The sequence below is a fragment of the Lepisma saccharinum genome, chromosome 18, assembly GCF_977018435.1.
Source record: "Lepisma saccharinum chromosome 18, izLepSacc3.1, whole genome shotgun sequence".
In the NCBI taxonomy this organism is placed as follows: domain Eukaryota; kingdom Metazoa; phylum Arthropoda; class Insecta; order Zygentoma; family Lepismatidae; genus Lepisma; species Lepisma saccharinum.
Window position 1 is genome coordinate 28,952,366 of NC_139246.1, and position 21,179 is coordinate 28,973,544.

The window sequence follows — 21,179 nt, forward strand, 5'->3', positions numbered from 1 at the left end:
GAAATAATAAAATAATAGATTTGTACCATGTGAAGGGCACTAGTTGCCCCAGGGGGCGCATCCTAAATAAGTTCATTTTCCTGACATCAAATATACATGGAGAAATAGTAATGAAATGCATTTTTACTTCAGATAAACATTTTTCTCGTATTATTGAAGACATAATAAATGTGATAACATTCCATGGTGACGTTACGTAAGAAAATAGTTAACAACAAATAAATAATTCAAATCTGTTTTTGTCCATTCAGTTGTTAATTCAAATATATCTTGTTTATTATGTTATAAAATTTAATTTAATCTTATAAAGGAATGTTTACATGTTTGTATAACCTGTTAAAACAGGTGGATGTTCTTGTATCCATACATACCTGTTGTATTTCAATCAATATTGTATCTGTTACATATATGCCACTCGAAAGTAAGTACAGTGTGTTTCAATAAAAAGATAAATGAACATGGTCTGCTTTGGATACTTTCAGTTACATTTTTAATGAAACACCCTGTACTTCTACCACTGTACGAGAACATTACAATGTGTACAGTATGGAACAAAAATAGGTGGGACTACTACCTAACCTCACAAAATTCGAGAATCTTGAATACTTAAGGAAAAAGAGAGTTTTCGAAATTGTCTTTTTCCGATGATTTGTATTATAATGACACTACGGTTGATTAGAACTATAAATGTTTCAAGTAGCCTATCTAAGCCTTACCATTCCGGAAATATTAATTATTACATAAACGTCTGAAAACACAAAATTCTGTGTTTCCAAATTCATATCTTTCAATTGTAGTGTACTTACATGAGTAGCACTTAAAATACAACTTAATCGACATTATGTTTTCTTTGTTGGGTGCTTTGTTCAAGATGAAACTTCTAACGGAGGTTTCTATGTATTTCCACGTATAACATCGCATCATTTCAACTGAACAAGGACTACAAAATATGCTAACACTGCACCCAATAGCTGTAAAGATATAAACATTGTGACAGTAACATGAACAATACGTTTTTCGTAAATACGTTTGCTAAAAATAGGTTTAATGTCTTTTTAATGTGATAACTGAACTTTTGAATATTGTAAAACATTTTGGTGTAGAGTATTATGTTGTTAATTGTTTTTCTTACATTGCCTAAAAATTTAAAAATAAAAACTTTTGTTGGTGTTCAAAAATAACCAAATTAAGATTTAATAATGATATCAATACTATGTACGTATTTTTCAGTCTATATAAAGAAACTATTATACATTATATATGTATTAATCAAAGCTAGTTTTAATAACGAAAAAATGATAAAAACCTGAATTATATAACAAGGTTTAGAAAAGACTGTGCACATTAAAAAAATAACTGAGAAAATCCACTCACCGAGGTGAAGAAGTCCAGTGAAAGAATGAAGAAGCCTCCGCCGACCACTGCCAGAGGTCTCTGCAGTCGCTGGTTGATCATGTGTAGTAATAGCATGAGATTCAGATCTGTTGAGGCCTCCGGCCAGTTCCCTTCATAGAGGGCATCGCTAAGTGACACGCTCTGTAATAGAAAACAGGATGTAACTTAATATAAGGATTTGTGTTTCAGAAAGGAAATATTAATATATTATATTCAGTCTAAATATTAATATAATAGAATTAATTAAAATAATATTTAGTCAAATAAAGATAATAATCAATTGTAAATGCCATCGATTGACATGAAATAAAAAATTACAAGATTCTATTGTTAAAGTAACTAGCAATAACAAAAGGTAATCACAATATTATAATGAGATAGAAGATTTGCGTTGCTACGGAAATAAACCTTCTCGTTTATAATACAGAGTGATTCACATAAATCTAACATATTTCATCCAAGTTTTATTTCAATAGGAATACAACGTAATGCTCAGTGTTTGTCTCACATGACGTAGAACATCTGGAAGCTTCATATATTCTCAAGAGAGTGCGCAGCTGTGAAGAATTTGGTAGCTCTACTTTTCATATTGTCACAGTCGCTGTGAAAACTCAGTACAAGCTACGAATTGTCATAGTGCTTATTGAATGACATAGAGCTGTGCCAATACTATTTTCAACAGGACGACTCCACGTGCCATGTACCAAATGTGCCCTTCCCGCTGACGAAATGATCGGATACTTTTAAAAAAGGTATGGCCACCGAGATTACCTAACTTGAACCCCACTTCAACATCCTCCAGAAAAGTGTACGTTACACGCTATCTGATATTCGACGAATTGAAATAGAGCATTACATACAATATCGCCGGTATTGACAACAGCATACCCGAACGAACAACCAGGAACAAGGAACGTGCCTTCACGAGAGGGTGGAGGATATTTTCAGCATGTACTGTAAAGGTTATTGAACTAACATGTTTATGTTACATGTAAGATCTAATAACTTGTTGCTAACTTATTGTTGATCGCATACATTTATAATTAAATGTGTAATTTTATATGAATCACCCTGTACAATAGGGAGAGTTGTAAGTTGCGCATTTGATATTGAATAAAATCTTGCATCAAAATGGACTCCCGCGTAGCCAAATGGTTAGTGCAATCGTCTTTGGTGCGAGTGGCCCCGGGTTCGAACCCGCAGGAGCCCAAATAAGGAACTGCAATCGAAAAGGTAATGGGATATAAATTAGAATTCCAGGAAAACCGCGGAGATGAGAACTGATAAAAAATCGGCCAATGAAAAGCCGATTCTTTAAGCGTTTGCTGCTGTAATTAGTATATCGTTTGTTAGAACAGAATGATGTTTGCTTCATTTGTTGGTTAAGTCCACTTTATGCACACATAGGCTAATCGGGACTGGACCTAAAGTTTAAATTAGGAACTGAACCACTGTGCCATGTGCCACAATCGGGCATCGAATCCGATACCTCTTGATTACATTACACTACGCCATCATGGAGGCCAATAATAGAATGGTGTTAAATATAGTAAACCACAGTATAGAGTATCAGATTTCTTAAAGAGACAGTATAATTACAAAATTCTATGAAATGCTGATTGTGTCAATGTTGTTCAGTTGTAAGCTTGTATCGGTAGAGATAGCAAGAGGGTAAGATGAGACAGAAGGAAAATAGAGAACAAAGAAATATGTAGCAGCAGACGTGGCCTTGAATGAAGCCTTACACCCTGCCCCCTTCCTATCTTTGGAGCAAGGCCACGCATAGCGGCAGAAAAGGGAGGTGGAATGGGCAGAGCGAAGCAGTTCAGACTGCTGCGAGGCTGGCAATTGCAGTCGCCTTCTTCCCTGCACTCAATCTCTTTCCCTTTCAAGTGTTCATCTTGCTACACTACTTGCGCGGAGACTTGTTCTCGTTCGCTTGCTCCAGAGATTTTCGGAAAATAATAAAATTCCTTACTTGAGAATAGCAAAACAGCATTCTCCTAAATTATTCTTGCGGACTGAGGACAATATAATTGTCAATTTCATGAATGGATCAGTGGAGAACTCCCTGCCGTTTAGCCTGCCATCTAGTGGCAATTTATCTAACATCCATGGACGTACGCCGATTAAACCACATAAGCTTCTTGTGCCACTTTTGGCTAATTTGCGAAGATGGGGATGAGTGATGACATGATGAGATTGATGAATGAACACTCACAAACATCCATGCCCAGGCCGGGATTCGAACCCGTGACCCCTGGCGTCGTAGCGCGATGAGCAAGCCACTCAGTCACGGGGATATATTTCCCTTGAACGAGAGTGCCAGTAAACATGCATAAACTATGTGACGTATTTTTAGGAACAATTGGTTACAAGAATGATCTAGATTGTTGTTTATTATTGACATAGGTGACTTAAGCGTTTCTCCACGTTCAGGAAGACCATCGGGCTTTATAGTATGGGTAAAATAAGGTTGGAGACGGAAATAATTATTAGAAAGCTAATTCCTTCTGAAATACGTTCTTTAGGTCCCCCTGTACTTCCCCAGAAAAATCCCAAAAAATCCTGCATGAAGAACACCCTTAAATTTTGAATAAACGGCCGCCATCTTGGATTTTTTAAAAAATGCCATAACTCAGTAATGGACAATCATAGGGAGGTGCTGTTGGTGCCAAACGTTTCAGTTTTGAAAGAAGGAACTTATTATTGAAAAAAAAGTGTAAAATAGAGAGTTGATATAAATTTATTAACAGATTATTACATAAAACAGGTTTGAAAACATACAAAAAAATCATTTTTTCAGTACAGAATTGTAGAATTTGTTTCGAAACATTTCAAAATGAAAAAATGAACACGTATACATAAACAGGTAAGGTATAATATGCCTGACAAATTTCCGTCTTCCATTAAACTCGTCTTCGTTTTGCATAATCTTCTCTGGTGGAGGCTCTCGTACGTTTGGCTTCGACATGATCCTCGGTATCGCAGTAGGCTTCGATATAGTCTTCATCCTCGGAATCCAGGTAAAAAGGTAAAGTGCTCCCCTGTGCTTAGCACCACGCCATGAAGGCGTATAGGGGGTGTGGGGGTAACGCCCCACACTTTCTTGATCCGGTCATGACTTGGGGTGATGTGATCAGCATCACGCCCCTGACCGCCTTTACCCCCTAGGGTTTCCCCCAGGTACCCATGTCATTCGACGCTAGGTGGGCGCCGGGGCCGCTTCCAACGTTAGAAAAGTTCGCGGATTTGAACTGGCCGGGGATCGAACCTGGGACCTTTAGCATGGTAGTGAGACGCGTTACCGACTGAGCCCCCGCGGCCACCTCGGAATCCAGAATATTCCGATTGAAGCAGGACTCCCCCGCACATTCGCTGCACATAGTGGTGCATGTCAGCCCACTTCGCTTGCACTCACAATTTCGGGAGAAGTCTCCTTTGCCCCCACAACGCACGAGATGCAGCAGGTTGTCTGGCGCCGGGGGTAAAGTGGATGTGACAGGCTTATGGTGTCCCTGTTCGATGGTCCAGCCCCAATCTTTAGCTGAAAAGGAGGATTCACCTGTCGGCACTCCTGCAAAAGCTTCCACTGCTTCCATCTCCTGGAGACTTCCCGGCATGTTGGAAATCCAATGCGCTAATACGCTATCAGACATATTTCGGCCTTGTGTCAAACCACCGCTAACCTTTATAGATCGTATTAAGACCTGCTCTATAGTCATGTCCGCACCAAAACTTATCCGATCGCCGAGCTGTAAAATAACCCTGACTGACAAAACGTTCAAACTCTTGATCCGACAAAGTAGTCTTAAGTTTAAACATATTCTGGAGGTAAAGGTGGGCTGATTTAGCGTAATGAATATGGCCAGCTGCATGGAGGTGAACTAACATGCGTTGAACGGAGAAGAGATGAAGGTTCCAGTCGCCTGTTCTTTCCGCTCTCACGAAGTCATGCATTATAGAAACTTGCTTGAAATACTGCAGCCATAATTTAGCAGTACGACTTCTTTCTTCAAGTGTCTTCATCGCACTGGGTACAGCACTCAGTAAAGGTTTGACTTTGAATAGGAAAGATTCTGCGGAGGAGGACAAGTTTAACACCTCACTGTGAATTCCCATGAGAGTTTGGACGTCAGAGCTGATCAAAAGTCCGCCTTCCTCACAACACTCCAAAATCAAATGAGCGATAGCTGCCTGAGACAGCGAATGAGCTCGTAATGCTCTTGCATAAGCATGCCCATTAGCCATGTGGACAACAGCGTTCTTGGCAAATACCTCACCCCACATTTCTTCCATACCACTGCCACCCATGATTTTGCCCATCCATGTAACTCATAAGCAGATGAAATCCACGAAATCTCACGATTACCTTGGACAGCTCATCAGTTTCGTCTACCTGATAGACTATATCCATGTCTTTAATGAAAAGGGGCTGATCAAATGTCACAATACACCTTTGTTGCAGCTTCCTGCATTTTTCTACCGCGAAAAGAAGACAGGTGTTAATTGAGGTGGGGTTAGAAGGTTGGAGATTGACGAAGTGCAAGAGTATCACTGCTGACTTTTCGTAGGATCTTTTTCCTGTGGCAATCTCCATGAAGCCACTCCATCCCGTATGAGGTTCTTCAGCTGACTTGGGACCCGCCATCCAAATCCATTGGTATGAGGTTCCGATTTCTACATCTATCGGCCGCAATTCCAGGAAGAGGGCGTCTTCCATTACCAGGCGATTCAATCCATGGTTCTTGGGCCGGTAAGTAACGATTGGGATGAAGCCAAACTTTCCAAGTAGCCGTTGGTATAATCTTCGGTCGTGGAACACGAGAACTCGTCTGAACAGTTGAAGAAGCCGTTACACACTGCACTCCTCCCATCCCATGATAGGTTCCATGTCCATCCACAGTTCGAGTGTTACGATCAGCATTATCGAAGACAAACTGCACAAATCCATGTTTCTGAACATCACTTGAAGTGTTCATTGTCACGGAAGTTTCATACTTACAGATTTCACTGTAAGAAACAGAGCAGCCTAAATTATGAAGAAGGTTAATTAGATGTTTTGATCGGAAACTCCTATGAAGAAACACTCCAATTCCAACCTGCACAGCTGACACAAATAAACGTGAACGCACCGAAGAAATGATACAGTGCGCAACACTCAACACCTTCTGGTTGCAATGTGGACCTTTTACTGGTTTCATTAGACCAGAAAACAGATGAGTGAGCATGTCACGTAATTGATTTTCTCCACTTTTCGATATTTCTTCGTATGTTGGATATGTCGAGCAATCATAAACTCTTATCTCTTCTTGGAGGATGGTAATAGCCGCGTCTTAATCCTCTTCTTTTCTTCCACAGCGTCTTTTATCTGTCGCTGTACCACTTGTCCGTTAAAATCGTCGATGCAACGGGCCTAAAAGAAACAACAGTCCCGAAACATTTCTTGCTGGATGACATAAGAACAGTATTGCCGTAGCGTGCTGATAAAAGCTCCCGCAGACGCTTTTCACTGTATAACTTGTCACTGTCGGTACTGAACTTTAAGAGCATCTCCATAACGTCAGACAGCAGGTACTGGCAGTCATCGTTGTCATCCAGGAAGTTGTTCGATACCCGGTGGAGGCACAAGTGGTTTGGATCCCACTTTAAACTGTAGGTCCGGTCCCGATTAGCTTTACTGTGCATAAAGTGGACTTAAAACAGCAGCAACTCATCCAGGAAGTTGCATAATTTATTGAAAGCCTCTAACTTGGACTAGTCAACAGGTCTTCCGACCACATTTTCAGATGGCTCGCCTGGAATGCTTGAACCAACGATTGAAAATTATGCATCACAGTATTTATGATATTGCGCTTCGGCCGCAATCAGGTCACATTAGCTATTAATGCGATTTAGAACTATTTTCCCCCACTTGTCGCACCTATTTGCGCACATACTCCGAATATTTGACATTTTTTGTAAAGTTTCCACTTGGCATATTTTTGGGTGGCGATGTGGGTGCTTGTTGCAAGCTTCCTTATCAACCGTCTCCCCGCAATAAAGACAACACGCTTTAAAGTTGAAGGTATGTAGGTCACTTCTGAGGAGGGGTTTTGTTGCATTTGTTCCTACAGGTAGAGACACTGGAACGTAATTTCCATGTCAGTATAACGTTTTCTGCACTGTACATGCACTCGCACATGACTAACGCCCTAAATTTTCCCCCCAATCCCATCTTTTCTCTTTATACTGAGATTCCTCAAAGTCTCTAACCCTCTTGTCACATTGGCACTGTCAATGTCCACCATCCCGCCTTCACCGCAAAAAATGCACTTCTCCTCCATCTTCTGTTCAGCTTTCAACAACCACATACGATCACTAACACCTGATAAGATAAGAAACTATTAAAAATAATGGTAATGCCGTTTTTTTCTGAACATTCAATTTTTTTTGTCAAAATCCTTATTGATTTCATTAAATTTTTGCCGTAAACTGGACTTTCTTTAGAAAAAAAAACATGTTTAATCGATTATACTACACAAACCATGCATTTTAGCGCAAAACAGCACCTCCTCATGATTATCCATTACTGAGTTATCGCATTTTTAAAAAAAATCCAAAATGGCGGCCGTTTATTCAAATTTAAGGGTGTTCCCCATGCAGGATTTTTTGGGATTTTTCAGGGGAAGTACAGGGGGACCTAAGGAACGCATTTCAGAAGGAATTAACTTTCTAATAATTATTTCCGTTTCGAGCCAAATTTAGGTCTAAATGTACTATACTATTAATGAAGACAGTTTAAACGCTTTAATCCACGAGGATCCACATCAGTCGACTCGAGAATTAGCAAATGGGATGAACTGTGACCATTCAACCATCGTGCGACATTTCAATTCCATGGGTAAGGTTCAGGATATCGCACGCTTTAAACGAAAACAAACCAATCAGGGAGTTGGCCAGGAAGACAGCAAAAAGTGCTGCGGCACGATAATGCACACCCATACTCCGCTAACATGACAAAAGCTGCTATCCAGGAGCTTGATTGGGTAGTTCCACACCCTCCTTACTCCCCCGATCTTGCGCCCTCGGATTGCTACCCTTTCAGCTCTCAATCCATCCACCTTCAAGGAAGCTCCTTTGGTGACGAAAATGCTCTTCAAACTTGGCTTGGGGTGTAAGGGGTACCTTCCACGTAGGCGCCCAAAAGTCAACCTCACTTCCACGTAGTGCACCCTGGACCAAAGACTAACGGGGCTCTGGCGACTGGCCCCATGGCCAGTATAATTTTGTTTGTGTTGTCCTGTGTTTTGTCCTTATTTGTGCTGAGTGTTCTTTGCAGCCTCGGCTTTTAACAACAGTCAGAACATTTTAATCTTTTATGATTTTAATTAAGCAACGTTAGAGTTGTTACGTGTAACGGTAAGGGGCTGGACCCCGTATAGTGTGACGGGTGCAAAATAGCCTTAGTGCTGACGCACCCAAAAATTTAAAATCAAATCAAATCAAATCAAACTTGGCTTGACGACACTTTTAACCCCGAATCAGCTGATTTCCTCAGGCGTTGAATTGAAAAACTGCCCCATCGTTGGTAGACACCCATAGACAATGAAGGAAAATATATATTATTGATAAATTTATGTCTCTTGTCCATTTCAAATTTGTATCATATAAAAATACTTTTGCCAGGGTCAAGAAACGCTAATAACTTATGCATCAAACCAATATTTATGAATTAGGATTGCAATGTATAATTTGAGAAACTGCTGCATTATGTGTGAGTTGTCTTAAGTCCACTTTATGCACAGACAAGCTAATCGGGACTGGACCTACTGTTAAAATACTCACCTCCTCACGAACAGTTTGGCCAATGTTGCAGAACAGGAACGTCTGTGTTATGGTCAACACGAAGTAGGCTCCGATTGGTCCAATGATGCACCAATTGCCTCTAGCCTAGAAATTAAATATTGTCATCAGATATAATCTTCCTTCTAATCTGTGGCGCAGGAACGGTTAACGTACAAGGGTACATTTTATCCCTCAAAAATTTTGAAGGGCGTATACAGTACATGCTAAAGCAATCAATCACATTGTAGCAGTGAAAATGTGACAAATGGTAATATTTTTCGTCGGTACAATTAGATTTTAGTAATAGTATTTCGAAATGAACGGAATTATAAGTTGGAAATGCTACGGTCTGTATAAAAAATCTGGCACATTTTTAATGTGGTGAAATAGCATTTCTGTACAATTTTTTATGTAGTGGAAGCATAAAGATTTTGCACGTTTAATATAACTTTCATGAAGGAGGGGGAAATGAGACGCATTTTGTACTGATTTTTCATTCCCCCCTCACACCTGCAATGGGGAAAAAATATTCAAACTGCCAAATTTTAAAATAATCCAAATTCAGTAATTAGAGAAAGTGTAGGTTTTCCTAAAGTACTTCCCACATTTAAATTCCTTATAACTTTGTAATAAATATAGATATTTCACTGAAATAAAGTTTGTACTGCATAACAGTCTTCAAACGTTTACCTGGCAACATAGATCCTTGAGAGGATCACGTGACTGAGAACGATCAAGTGATTCGAAGATGACTTCGATTCATGGCCTGCAAAGTCGCCAGACCTGGCTCCCTGTGACTTTTGGCTGTGTGGGATATGTGAAGACGGATATACATGCGAAAAAGCTAACAGATATCTGCAGTCATCACTGGCATTTTGGATTCAGAACGAGATTGAAGGAATGCATCGATGTGAATGGTGCCCAGTTAGAGGTGTGGCGATGAGGACGACAGACATGCAGAGTTGGCAAGTAAAACTGTAAAGACTGATGTGCAGTACAAATTTTATTTCAATAAAATGTCTCTGTTCGTTACAAAGTTATACTGAATTTAAATGTAGGAAATATTTTAGGAAGACACTGTATATTGTTTTACATGTTACCTGTATTTTATTAGATTAGATTAGAATTACCTGTATGAGTAAAAAAGGCATAAGGCATAGCTGTATCGCATTTCCTACAAACGTCACTAGAACTAGAGTCGAGGAGATCTGGTTGATGTTATCCACCAATCTAGAAAATAGTATAGATGAAAAAAACTTTTAAAAATATCTCCAACGTAACAAGTGCAAATATTTAAAATCTCCCATCCTAATTTCCATGAAATGCAATACCAGACCAGTCTAAAGTATATACTCGTAATTACTGTGACACATTCAGCTCAAAGATTCAAAATTTACGAATATTAAGTTTCTCACGAGTTGGTGATCGTCTTCTCTCTGCGCCTTCCCCCACCTAAGCACTACATTTCAAATTGTTTATTGCGAGAAAATGGAAGGAATTTTCAGTCATTACCTTTGCAGCAATTTTGCATGAAACCTTGGAAATACTGAAAATGGGAGACATAGGCAACGAAGTAGAAATGATAAATTAAAAAGTGAAATAAGCATACAGAAATATATATTTTGAAGCGCCAAGAATTATTTAAGCTTCTGAAAATGTGGAAAATGTCTGTTATATCGGAGACACTTTTCTAACGCATATTTTCAATTTCAAATGGTTCGTACTTACCAATTGTGTATTGCGGAACCTATTTCAAGGTGCCATTATGCTTTTTACACAAGAATAACTTCGATTTTTCACATTCCGAGTAATTATTTTGGGTCCTTTCTTCCGTTGCGGAACATAGAATATTTCGCGCACAGCTGTGGATCATCACGCGTCGTGCTTGTGTTTTGTCGATGGAGTGGGCATGCAGTGTTGCAACTTTCTTAACCGAAAGATACCTACTTTCGTGTTCATTATGTCATCACAAACCATTGACGGATAGCTTCAAAAACCATTCCCGATAGCATCAAAAACCATTGACGGATATCTCCAAAAACCATTGACGGATAGCCCCAAAAACCATTCACGATAGCCCCAAAAACCATTCACGTTAGCCCCACGAACCATTTCCGGCAAGGTTAGGTTAGGTTAGGTAAGCATAGTTAAAAAAATAAAAATAAAAAAAAAATTCTGGTAAAAAAGACACGTTTGGAAACCCTTCTTCCTCTCGCGAGACCGCGTGACTTTCGAAATTCGCGCCATCTGCAGGTTCATAATGGAACCAATGCCATAATGTTGTCGCTTTGCACAAAAGGCTACTTTATTACATCAAACGCGCTTATTTTCTGTTGTGCAGCATTCCATAGTGACAAAATAAGAAACTCATTTCCGTAAGTAGTTTCTCATGTAAATTTGAAGAAAAGTGTCTCCGATATAAAAGACATTTACCGAAAAGGTTAATAAGATGTGGTGTAGTTTTTGTACTTAGTGGATTATGATACACATTGGGTCAATGTTTTAACGAAATAAATAATCTATGATTACGAAAATAACTTCTTTGTCAAGAATTTCTTCTTGGCTTCTGAAGATATTTAAGATGCACAAAACAAGTCATAGCACCATCTGTTGGTGGAATATGAACTACAGTGTGTCTGGTCGATCGTATAGGGCTATGTTTTGGCATGAATATTCTAGTGCCAAGTCAGAATCACAAAGTACATTCAAGCATTGATATGCCAACAATTAAGTTAATATTGACGTTGATTGATTGAGTTTGTGTTTTAAGTCCACTTTATGTATAGTAAGGCTAATCGGGACTGGGTCTATAGTTTATAGAGGGTTCCGAACCACTATGTGCCTCCATCGGTTATTGAATCCGAGACCACTTGATTACAAGGCGACGACGCTACCAATGCGCTATTGGGGAGGCCCTAAACTTATATTGACATTTATGTCTTAATTTATTTTTCTCTTCTTGAAAAATAAAACTATTTTTACCTACAACGGCTCTTTATATTTTCTGTGATTGTAGTGCATGAATTCTCAACTCCCAGAACAAGTGAAAAGTAAGACATTTACAGATACTTGCCTTATAACTTCAAGATGGCACTTGACCCACTCCTTGAGCTCACCCAGTATGCCTTCTCTTCTCATTTCCATGACGTCAGTTTTCTTCTGAGAGATCTTATGAGCTACTCCAGGGTCTATGACGCTAGATATTTGATTCACAATATATCCAGGGGCACAAAACCCCTTGCTTTGCTCAAGCTGGTCTGTGACGTTGGTTGGGTATTTCCCAGAGAGCCCTTCGAGAAGAGAGTCTTTCAAGACGGTCTTCAGATGTCGCTGCTGATGCGTTGCGAACATAAAGAAAGTCATGAACGAATAGTCGCAACCCATTATGTGCATGGTGCAAAGTATAAGTATGGTGACGTGTACAGCGTATATAACATCTTTGACATAAGGATTATCCATATCGAACGGGTACCACCCATGCATGATGTGTATTTCTTGTACAATCTGAGTACCATTGTGTGCTACTGGTACTTCATGTACCAGCAATGGGGCCACAGCCCACAACAATGTGCAAGCCACTCTAAAAACAGTATCCATGTACTGCATAACCTTGATCTGTCTTTCAAAGGCCAAATAGTACTCGTTCTGAAATATCTTGAATTTACAGTTGCGGGCCATTAAGCTGCACGATAACATCATCTTTGAGAATTCTTTCCGTTTCCATGCCAACAGAATTACCCTGAAAGCACTCTGTGCAATAAAGATAGTGGGTATAGCATTGGTTGCCAAGTGTGTGATGTTATCCAAGTTGAGACAGAAGTCAATAATGGACGACGTAAGCATCAGGCAGTAGACAACAATCACAACAATGGTGAATATGGCACGAACAGTGAAATACTTTATCTTCTCTGCGTTTGGTGGTAATCTGATTGGCCAATGGCCGGACAGGGCTGCTAATGTTAGAGGGTAAATCATAACCTGCGCTATACACCATTGTTTCGTTATCATCTTGCTTCATATACTGTCAAGGAGTTGAGTAAATCTTACAATGTAGTACTCAAGATCTCTTTCGTCGTATAAGTTCGAAAAATCTAAAATACGATTTTCTATCTTCGATTTCGCAGTTCCACTGTTGCCAGAATCAAATGTCCATAAACACAGAAATTGAAAGCTCCCAAGTTCGTGTATGCTACAGTAACATTGGTGCACAAATAAGTCAGTAACTTTAAATTGTAAAGAAAAAGTTATTTTTTACAACAAATTTCTTCATTTGCAAGCAATTTTCACAAATGTGACTCTTTGAAGTAAGAGATTCCACCATAAGAAGTATTCAACTTTGCTACTAGATGGCACCACAGTCACGATGAACAATTTATAGCATCTGATGCAGCACTTTAACAAGTTGTTGGCGCATATAAAGCACTATTATTGAAATTTCACTTACAACTTAATATTCTTACTACACATTTAATTGTTTACTAATCCACAAATCACGGCGCATGTATTCTAACACCCGCAAAATTATGATCCGCTTTATTTGGCCCACATGTGACGGATGCTAGAGTCTTGTGTGGCTGTGATGCAATTCGCAAAGACGAACACCACCCAACAGCACATAACACTTAATAGCAGGTCGATGTTCAATATTGACGCATTTACAAGACTCAACGCAAAACAAACTCGTCACAGACCGTTATTCCAACGTGTTTGTTTAGACACAAGTGGATGTCAAATTATAAAAGAAATATCCTAGTCTTGCGTGACTTAACTGTTTTACTGGGTCTAAGCGGACCACTAATGATCGAAGAGGTCCCCAGACGAAGTTGAATTAGACGTGCTGTTTGATCAGGGGCGTGTATGAAGATCACGTTATGATACTCTGCAGTTAGGATAATTAAAGATACGGTTAATAACTGGCGAATCCCATGGTGATAATACGCTGAGTGAACAAAAGTTAACAAAAGCTGTAATTTTCTTGTCAAGATGATTAATATGAGGAATCGTTTGAGGTCGTATTCCAGAATGTTTTGTTTGTTGATATTGGCAGCTGTTGACTTAGCTGCACGAACGAACGCTAAAGAAAGAACGTGAACGAAATAAAATAAAATTTGTACAGCAAGACTTCTATCTTATTATAACACCATTCAGCCTTGTTACCATGATATGAAAAACTCAATATGCTGACAAAGGCAGAAATTTATTTTACTAAAAACATAAACTAAACGTAATGTTTCAACCTTCTAGCAAGGTTGACTCTGCACCAAGTACAAATGTGACAAGGTACAAAAACAGGACGATATATACACACAAACATTACTCCCCTCCAGACTATTCGAAAGTTGTTCTGGAACATTCTAGCAGGTGGTTTCCCTTGTCAAATGTACTTTCACCTGAATGGCTAAACATTTTCGTCTATCTTGAATGTGGTTGGACTCTTTATCTCATGCTCTTTTTCCTTCATTCTTCTTCCTTCTTCTCTGAAGAAGACACAATGAACTGGAATGGGGGACTGAAGATAAACAAAGAATGGAAGAAGGTGTTAGAAAGAGTGGAAAGGACAAGAGAGAAAATGGAGAGAAGAAGGAAGAAGAATGAAGGAAAAAGAGGGTGAGATGAAGAGTCCAACCACATACAAGATGGAAGAAAATGTTTAGCCTTTCAGGTGAAAGTACAGTTGACAATGGAAAGCCACCTGCTAGATTGTTCCAGAACTACTTTCTAATAGTCTGGAGGAAAGTATTTTTGTGTATATATATATATATATATCGTCCTGTTTTGTACCTTGTTACATTTGTACTTGGTGCAGAGTTTGAAGAAGACCTTGCTAGAAGGTTTTGCTACGGCTTTCGAATGATTGATACAGCACAATAACCAGAATAGTGTAGTCTCTCGAATTCGTCTGCGAAGGTTCTGAGTTCGAATCCCTGCCAGGTTATTGTGTTTGTCCTTTTATCAACTTCGACTAATTAATATTCTTCCTTCGGCCCGATTTACACGAAAGCAGTTTCACATCAAAAAGTGCATCGGTTCCAGTTTATGTACGTTAATGTGTTATTGGAGTCAACATATCTGTGTCAATTGACACGTTTTGTGTTCTGTGTATATAAAGCGGTGTTAGGTATAAACCAATGGCCCTGATTAAGTACATACTTTATAACGTATACTGTACACGTATGCAATAATATTTTACTTGTTTCAATTGTGCACACCGTGCACTCACCATAGGTGGTGCAACTCGACGTGGCTTTGGTGCTGTATATATTATACATTGTAATTGCAAATACATCCGTGTAAAGTACAATTTGCTATATGATTTTTGGACGCATTTAAATAAGAATTATGTTAGGAAAAATGCTAAAGGAAATGCTTTCGTCTAAAGCCGGCTTTACTGAATCATTCTATGATTGGTTTTTAAAAATAGATATATTTACACAATATTTTCATTAACTATATTTTGGCACTGAACTAACACAATGCTTCAGATCCCTCTTTAAACTATAGGTCCAGTCCTGATTAGCCCACTTGCATCAAATTGACTGAAATAGGTTTTTACAAACAAACTTTTGTTTTATTTCGATAATTAGTTTTCATAATCACAAGCATTGCAAGGAATATTATCTATTTTGGGTGTACTCTGTACTTTATCAACAGTAATATTTATAACATGAACGTCTACATTGTTAGGTTAACAGACAACTGCAGTACGTTATGCGGTTTGCCCAGGCTGAATTTTTTTTTATCTTAAATTGTATTGCAATTCGTGTTAAATATTCAAATTGTGGGTTTTGAAAATCTTATTCTCCACACACAAACAGTGTTTTAAATGCAAATTTTATATACTTTACGTTATTAAATTTGAGACTTACCTAAGCAATTAACCAAACGACATGCTAGCTCTACGTTATTTTAAAATGTGAAGAATTAAAAGATATGGACAGTTCAACAGGCAATTGCATATAAATAAAAATCAAGTTCTTACGAATTCATCCAAACTATTTTGGGGGATTATGATAAACGATTTTTGGGGTAATGCATCCATTATCCTGGGGGGAGAAGTGACAGTCTTACATGTTTAGGGGGAGGGCCAGATCAAGTATAGTATTAAGTAGAGCTTAAAACAATACGCTGTCGTAGTTAAATACTTTATGGTGGTTAGGACATGGTTTGGGTGGGGGTGGGTGGGGTTATGACATGATTGGGTGGAAGATGTGACATGATTTGCGGGGGGCACAATTGGCGTTGGAGGGGATGGGGCACACCTGCTTCGCTCTAAAAGCGTATTACAAGAACATTGATTGTTACGTGTCCACCGAGCGTGTATTTGGGAAACAGGGGTATTCGAAACCAAAGCTCTTCCAACCAACACCCCATGCACCCTCAATTGACTTAAAGATTGGATCCGGGAATTCAAATTCTTTAAAATTCAAATTCTTTATTTACGTGGGCGAGGTTCAGCCTGAGGCTGTTCTGCCACCTAATCCGTGTCATCGATTACATTTAAATTTACATTTCTTATGTTATTACAGTATTAATACAGTGTGTAATAAACTGTATGATTTAGTTACAAAATCTATTGATAAAATAATTGTAATAAATGTATGAATAAAAATGATACAAAAATTGTGAAAAGACAACTACATAAAAATAAAATAAAATGAATGAAAAATAAATAAAAATAAAAACATGTAGACAAAATACATAACATAAACATACAAGTTACATCATAGTATTTGAACACAATCTCTGCTCTGCCAAAAGAAAATTCTTTACTTCATTTCGGAAAGATTCTATTTTAGATATGCTCGACATGGTCTTAGGTAGGGCACTCCATATTTTTGCAGCAGAATATGAAAACGACGACTGATATGCCTGTGTGTTGCAGAGTGGAAGGTTAAATTTGAAATTATTTCTTGTATGGTGGCTGTGAATACTTTTGCGAGGGATCAACATGTCTGCCAGATACGACGGCTTGCCAGATGTAATAATTTTATGTATAAGGCAATATGTATGCAGTAGCCGCCTACGGTACATATTGAGGATATTCTTATTATTTATGGAAGGTAAAATATGTTCACGTCTCGGGATGCAAAATATGAACCGCATGCACGCATTTTGGCATTTTTGAATCTTTGCTTGTAAAGTTTTATTTATTCTACCAGAGTACACTACGTCACAATAATCTAGAAATGGATACATAAGTGTTTCAACTAATCGCTGCTTGATTTCTGAAGATAATAGTTTGTTAAATTTAAACAAGAATCTAAGTGTTCCAAATGATTTATTGATTTGGCTGCTAATATGCTCATTCCATGATAGACGAGTGTCAAATATCAGTCCAAGACTTTTAACTACTTTAGCTCTAGGTATGACATCATCATTTATTGTAATTGTTGTATTAGTGTGCTCGACCGAACCAATAGCATTTCGAGTTCCAATAAATGTATAACATGACTTATTAGCATTCATTTTAAGGCCATTTGCATCACACCATGTTTTTATCGCACCCAAATCATTACTTATGTATTCAATACTTATTGCAATTTCTGTTGGATTGAATGATTTGGTTAGTTGAGTGTCATCAGCATATGAATGTACGTTACAGTATTTGACAACTGAGGGTAGGTCTGCAATATAAATCGTAAACAATAAGGGACCTAGTATAGATCCTTGTGGAACACCAGATGAAATATATAATTTATTAGATAATAAAGTAGGCGACAGTTTTACACGTTGATTTCGGTTACTTAGATATGAAAAATACCAGTTAAGGGTAGATTGTGAAAAACTGTAATATTTCAGTTTACTGAGCAGTAATTTATGTTGTACCGTATCAAATGCTTTGGACAGGTCCAATAATATTAATGCAGTGAGGAATTTCTTATCCATAGCCTGGAGGATGTCATTTGTGACTTTCTGCAAAGCCGTAGCAGTGCTGTGTGCCGGCCGAAATCCTGACTGTGAGGGTGGAAGAATATTGTTTTGGGCAATAAAGCTAAATGTCTGTTTATAGATTATTTTTTCTAGTAGTTTTGAACACACAGGCAGAACACTAACAGGTCGAAGGTTGTTTACATTAGTTGGTCGGGTCGTCTTAGGGAGTGGTGTTATCAAAGCTTCTTTCCATTTCCTGGAAAAAAAGGGTTTCTCGAGAGAAAAGATAATAATATGTGTGATAATAGGCAAAATAAAAGGTAGCGATAACTTCAGCATTGTAGTTGATATTCCATCTGCACCAATAGCAGTAGACTTGATTTCGTACAGTCTTGGACACAGCTGGCTTGTAACGACCCTATTGAAGAAGCAGTGAAGCAAGCCATCCATGTCTGACCACCAAGCGCCTTGTGACTAGACAACCCAAACAGCATTGCAATTTTGCGGCTTGTATACCAATCACGGGTATACATCTCTGTAAATTGAGTAGTGATGCCAAAGAGAAATACGAGATGAAGATTGTCGATCGTAATGTCTCGTGTTCTCGACATGGAATAATACTCGGTCCACGTTACGTTCCATTATTTAATGTTGTTTGGGAATGAACCTGACGGACTAGGTTTATATTTTCAATCCTTGCATTACAGTAAATTTCATATTTTACAATTATATTAATGCTTTGAACGAAAATAATGTCCTGAAAAACATCGAACACACGTTCACACCATTCTTTTCACACACATGCACGTGAAAACAAACGCACAAAGCTAAGTTTTAACTTCCAAGTGAATGTCCAAATAACAGTAAATGGAGAAGCACGATGTGCGAAACATGGGATTTTTCACAGAAAGAATGCGTCTATTTGTGACATACGTGGTTTCTATCAATAGACAATGAAACAATTATGAGAGAAATTAACATGCATTTTCGTCTTCAGGTACTGAGGAAGGAAACAGACTGACTGGAAAAAAGAAAGCATGGTGCTATTGATAGGCTGTTGGTTAGCGTACAGAGCTTTCATCAGTGAGGTCTAGGTTCGATCCCCAACAAGGACAATTATTTTTATTCTTTTCTATTAGTAAAGAAGTATGTAATGTTGTTTTCTAGGCATTTTGACGAAAGGATAGGCATCAAATTTGTTCGTTTAATCTGTATTTTCATTCTTCTAATAAGTTATCTATCGCAATGGGATATAGAGATTCTCTATCTAGGCGATGGATATCTTCTCAATGGTTACGTAGCTGCGATTCTCCAGTCCCTTACACCTACTTGTCTTATTTATTTACTTCATTTCATATCTAACGAAAACACACAAATATAGTTAGAACAAGAAACACACCTCGCGTCGAAGGTTCCAGACTCGAGTTCTGGCTTTGTTTTGCGAGGGTTATTATTCTTGTGTGTTTGTTTATCATCTTTGTCAAAAAAATATTCCTCATTATTGCCGTGATTAACCTAGGGAGAGACCAAAGCGACTGAAATAACAAAAGTACAGAAAATGCAAGACACATCTGCCTAGGCATGTTATACCTTGGGAATTAGCAATCTGAAAATTAACTTGCGTTTCAGTCGACTACTTGCGAAAGAGTTTCGTGTTGTCTCGTTTGGAGTGTTGGTTATCGTGTCGGACTAGCATGCGGGCAACCCGAGTTCGAGCCCAGCGGAAAGCAAGTTTTTTTGCTTCTAATTTCATCCAACCTTATTTATAAAACTGAGGTTTCTGCAAAACCTTTTGAATTGCATGCCACTTCGTATGTTGGTAATCTGAAAGCATCAAAGATGAAAATTTGATGTTTCGAAACGACGATGTATTTGTGTATGTGTTGAAAAAACGCAGTTATTTATTAACGAAAAACATGCAGCCACGTGATCATTGAGAACGCTTCCTAGTTGTCAGTGCTAATATGGCAGTAACTACAGTCTGTCAACACACACCAACTTTCACGTTTCTCGTAAAGTTATTACCTTTCCACGTTTAAAAATCATGAGTGCTGTCTAAAGCAATACTTTGATACTTGCGTTTGCATGTTCGAATCTAAAGTAATACGAAACTTTTTTCCCAACAAATGACATTCAAACCATTAATAACTGTTTGAAATGTGATACTGATATCATGTATAGAAAGAATAAAAATGGAGAATTTCGCTTAATACAACTTATAAATAGGGAGCGGAAGTTGATGAAATGTCATCTTTTTTCTGACATCTCGGACACGATGCCCATTAAATATACACAATATTACACTTCATCTAGAACCCAAAAAAGGTAATTTTAAAGTGCATTTATTTGCATTTGTTGCCATTTGTCAGGTTTTAGGTCATTTTCCCGGATTTTCGGCATTTACCCGTCATTTTTTGCAATATTCGGTATATTGTTTCATCATATTTTGTCACTTCTTTAATTTTGGTAATATTCTTGAATCTTTTCACCAAGGTATATATATATCTCGCAGGATTGCAATTTACGAGCAAAAGAAATGCTGAACTGGTGACAGTCTTTGTTGTGTCGGGGGAAACCACCAGGTGCCCGTCTGGGGCACACTCAGATTTAAGATCAGATAAGGAGAGGCTTGAAATACCATAGCTAGACCCCGTTTGCACTGAAAATCCTCGTTGCATATTTTAATTGAATGTGCATGTGCTATCATTTGGTGCCCTTTTTTTTAAAGCAAGATTGCATTTTGTTTAATTTCATTTTCATTTCAATTTTTAAACTGAAACTAACAAATTTGATGGTCATTTTTTGCATTTTACGTCATTTTTTCCCCCATTTTTTAGGATATTCTATAGGTCATATAACTATACTTTTTAGGTCATCAACTTCCGCTCCCTACTTATAAATATATTAAATTATGTGGATACCTGATGTGAAACGTACGATGCACGATCAGAGAGCCTGAATGTTGCATTGAAAACTGCAGAGAACAATGACTGACTTATGAACAGTGAAAGGTTTTTCCATGCTAAAATGGGATTTTATTTATAACTATAAATAAACAAGGGAGAAGGACACAGGTGGGTATGATG

The 21,179-nt window shown here is 38.2% G+C and overlaps 1 protein-coding gene across 1 annotated transcript; it reads right to left on the reverse strand.

Annotated features, from left to right (window-relative positions):
• Window positions 1-725: 725 nt before the first annotated feature.
• LOC146001941 (odorant receptor coreceptor-like) lies at window positions 726-13,785 on the reverse strand. Its single transcript, XM_083139661.1, has 5 exons — window positions 12,296-13,785; window positions 10,353-10,452; window positions 9,223-9,327; window positions 1,375-1,536; window positions 726-971 (listed from the first exon to the last, which is right to left on the reverse strand). The coding sequence occupies exons 1-5, from the start codon at window positions 13,228-13,230 to the stop codon at window positions 921-923; spliced, it is 1,353 nt and encodes a 450-aa protein (XP_082995787.1). The 5' UTR covers window positions 13,231-13,785; the 3' UTR covers window positions 726-920.
• Window positions 13,786-21,179: the final 7,394 nt, after the last annotated feature.

Coding starts and splice junctions, on each gene's coding strand:
- LOC146001941 (XM_083139661.1), bottom strand. CDS start 13,230: ATGATAACGAAACAATGGTGTATAGCGCAGGTTATGATTTACCCTCTA. Junction 10,453..12,295: donor TGCCATCTTGAAGTTATAAG/GCAAGTATCTGT, acceptor ACTATTTTCTAG/ATTGGTGGATAACATCAACC. Junction 972..1,374: donor CACTGGACTTCTTCACCTCG/GTGAGTGGATTT, acceptor ATATCTTTACAG/CTATTGGGTGCAGTGTTAGC.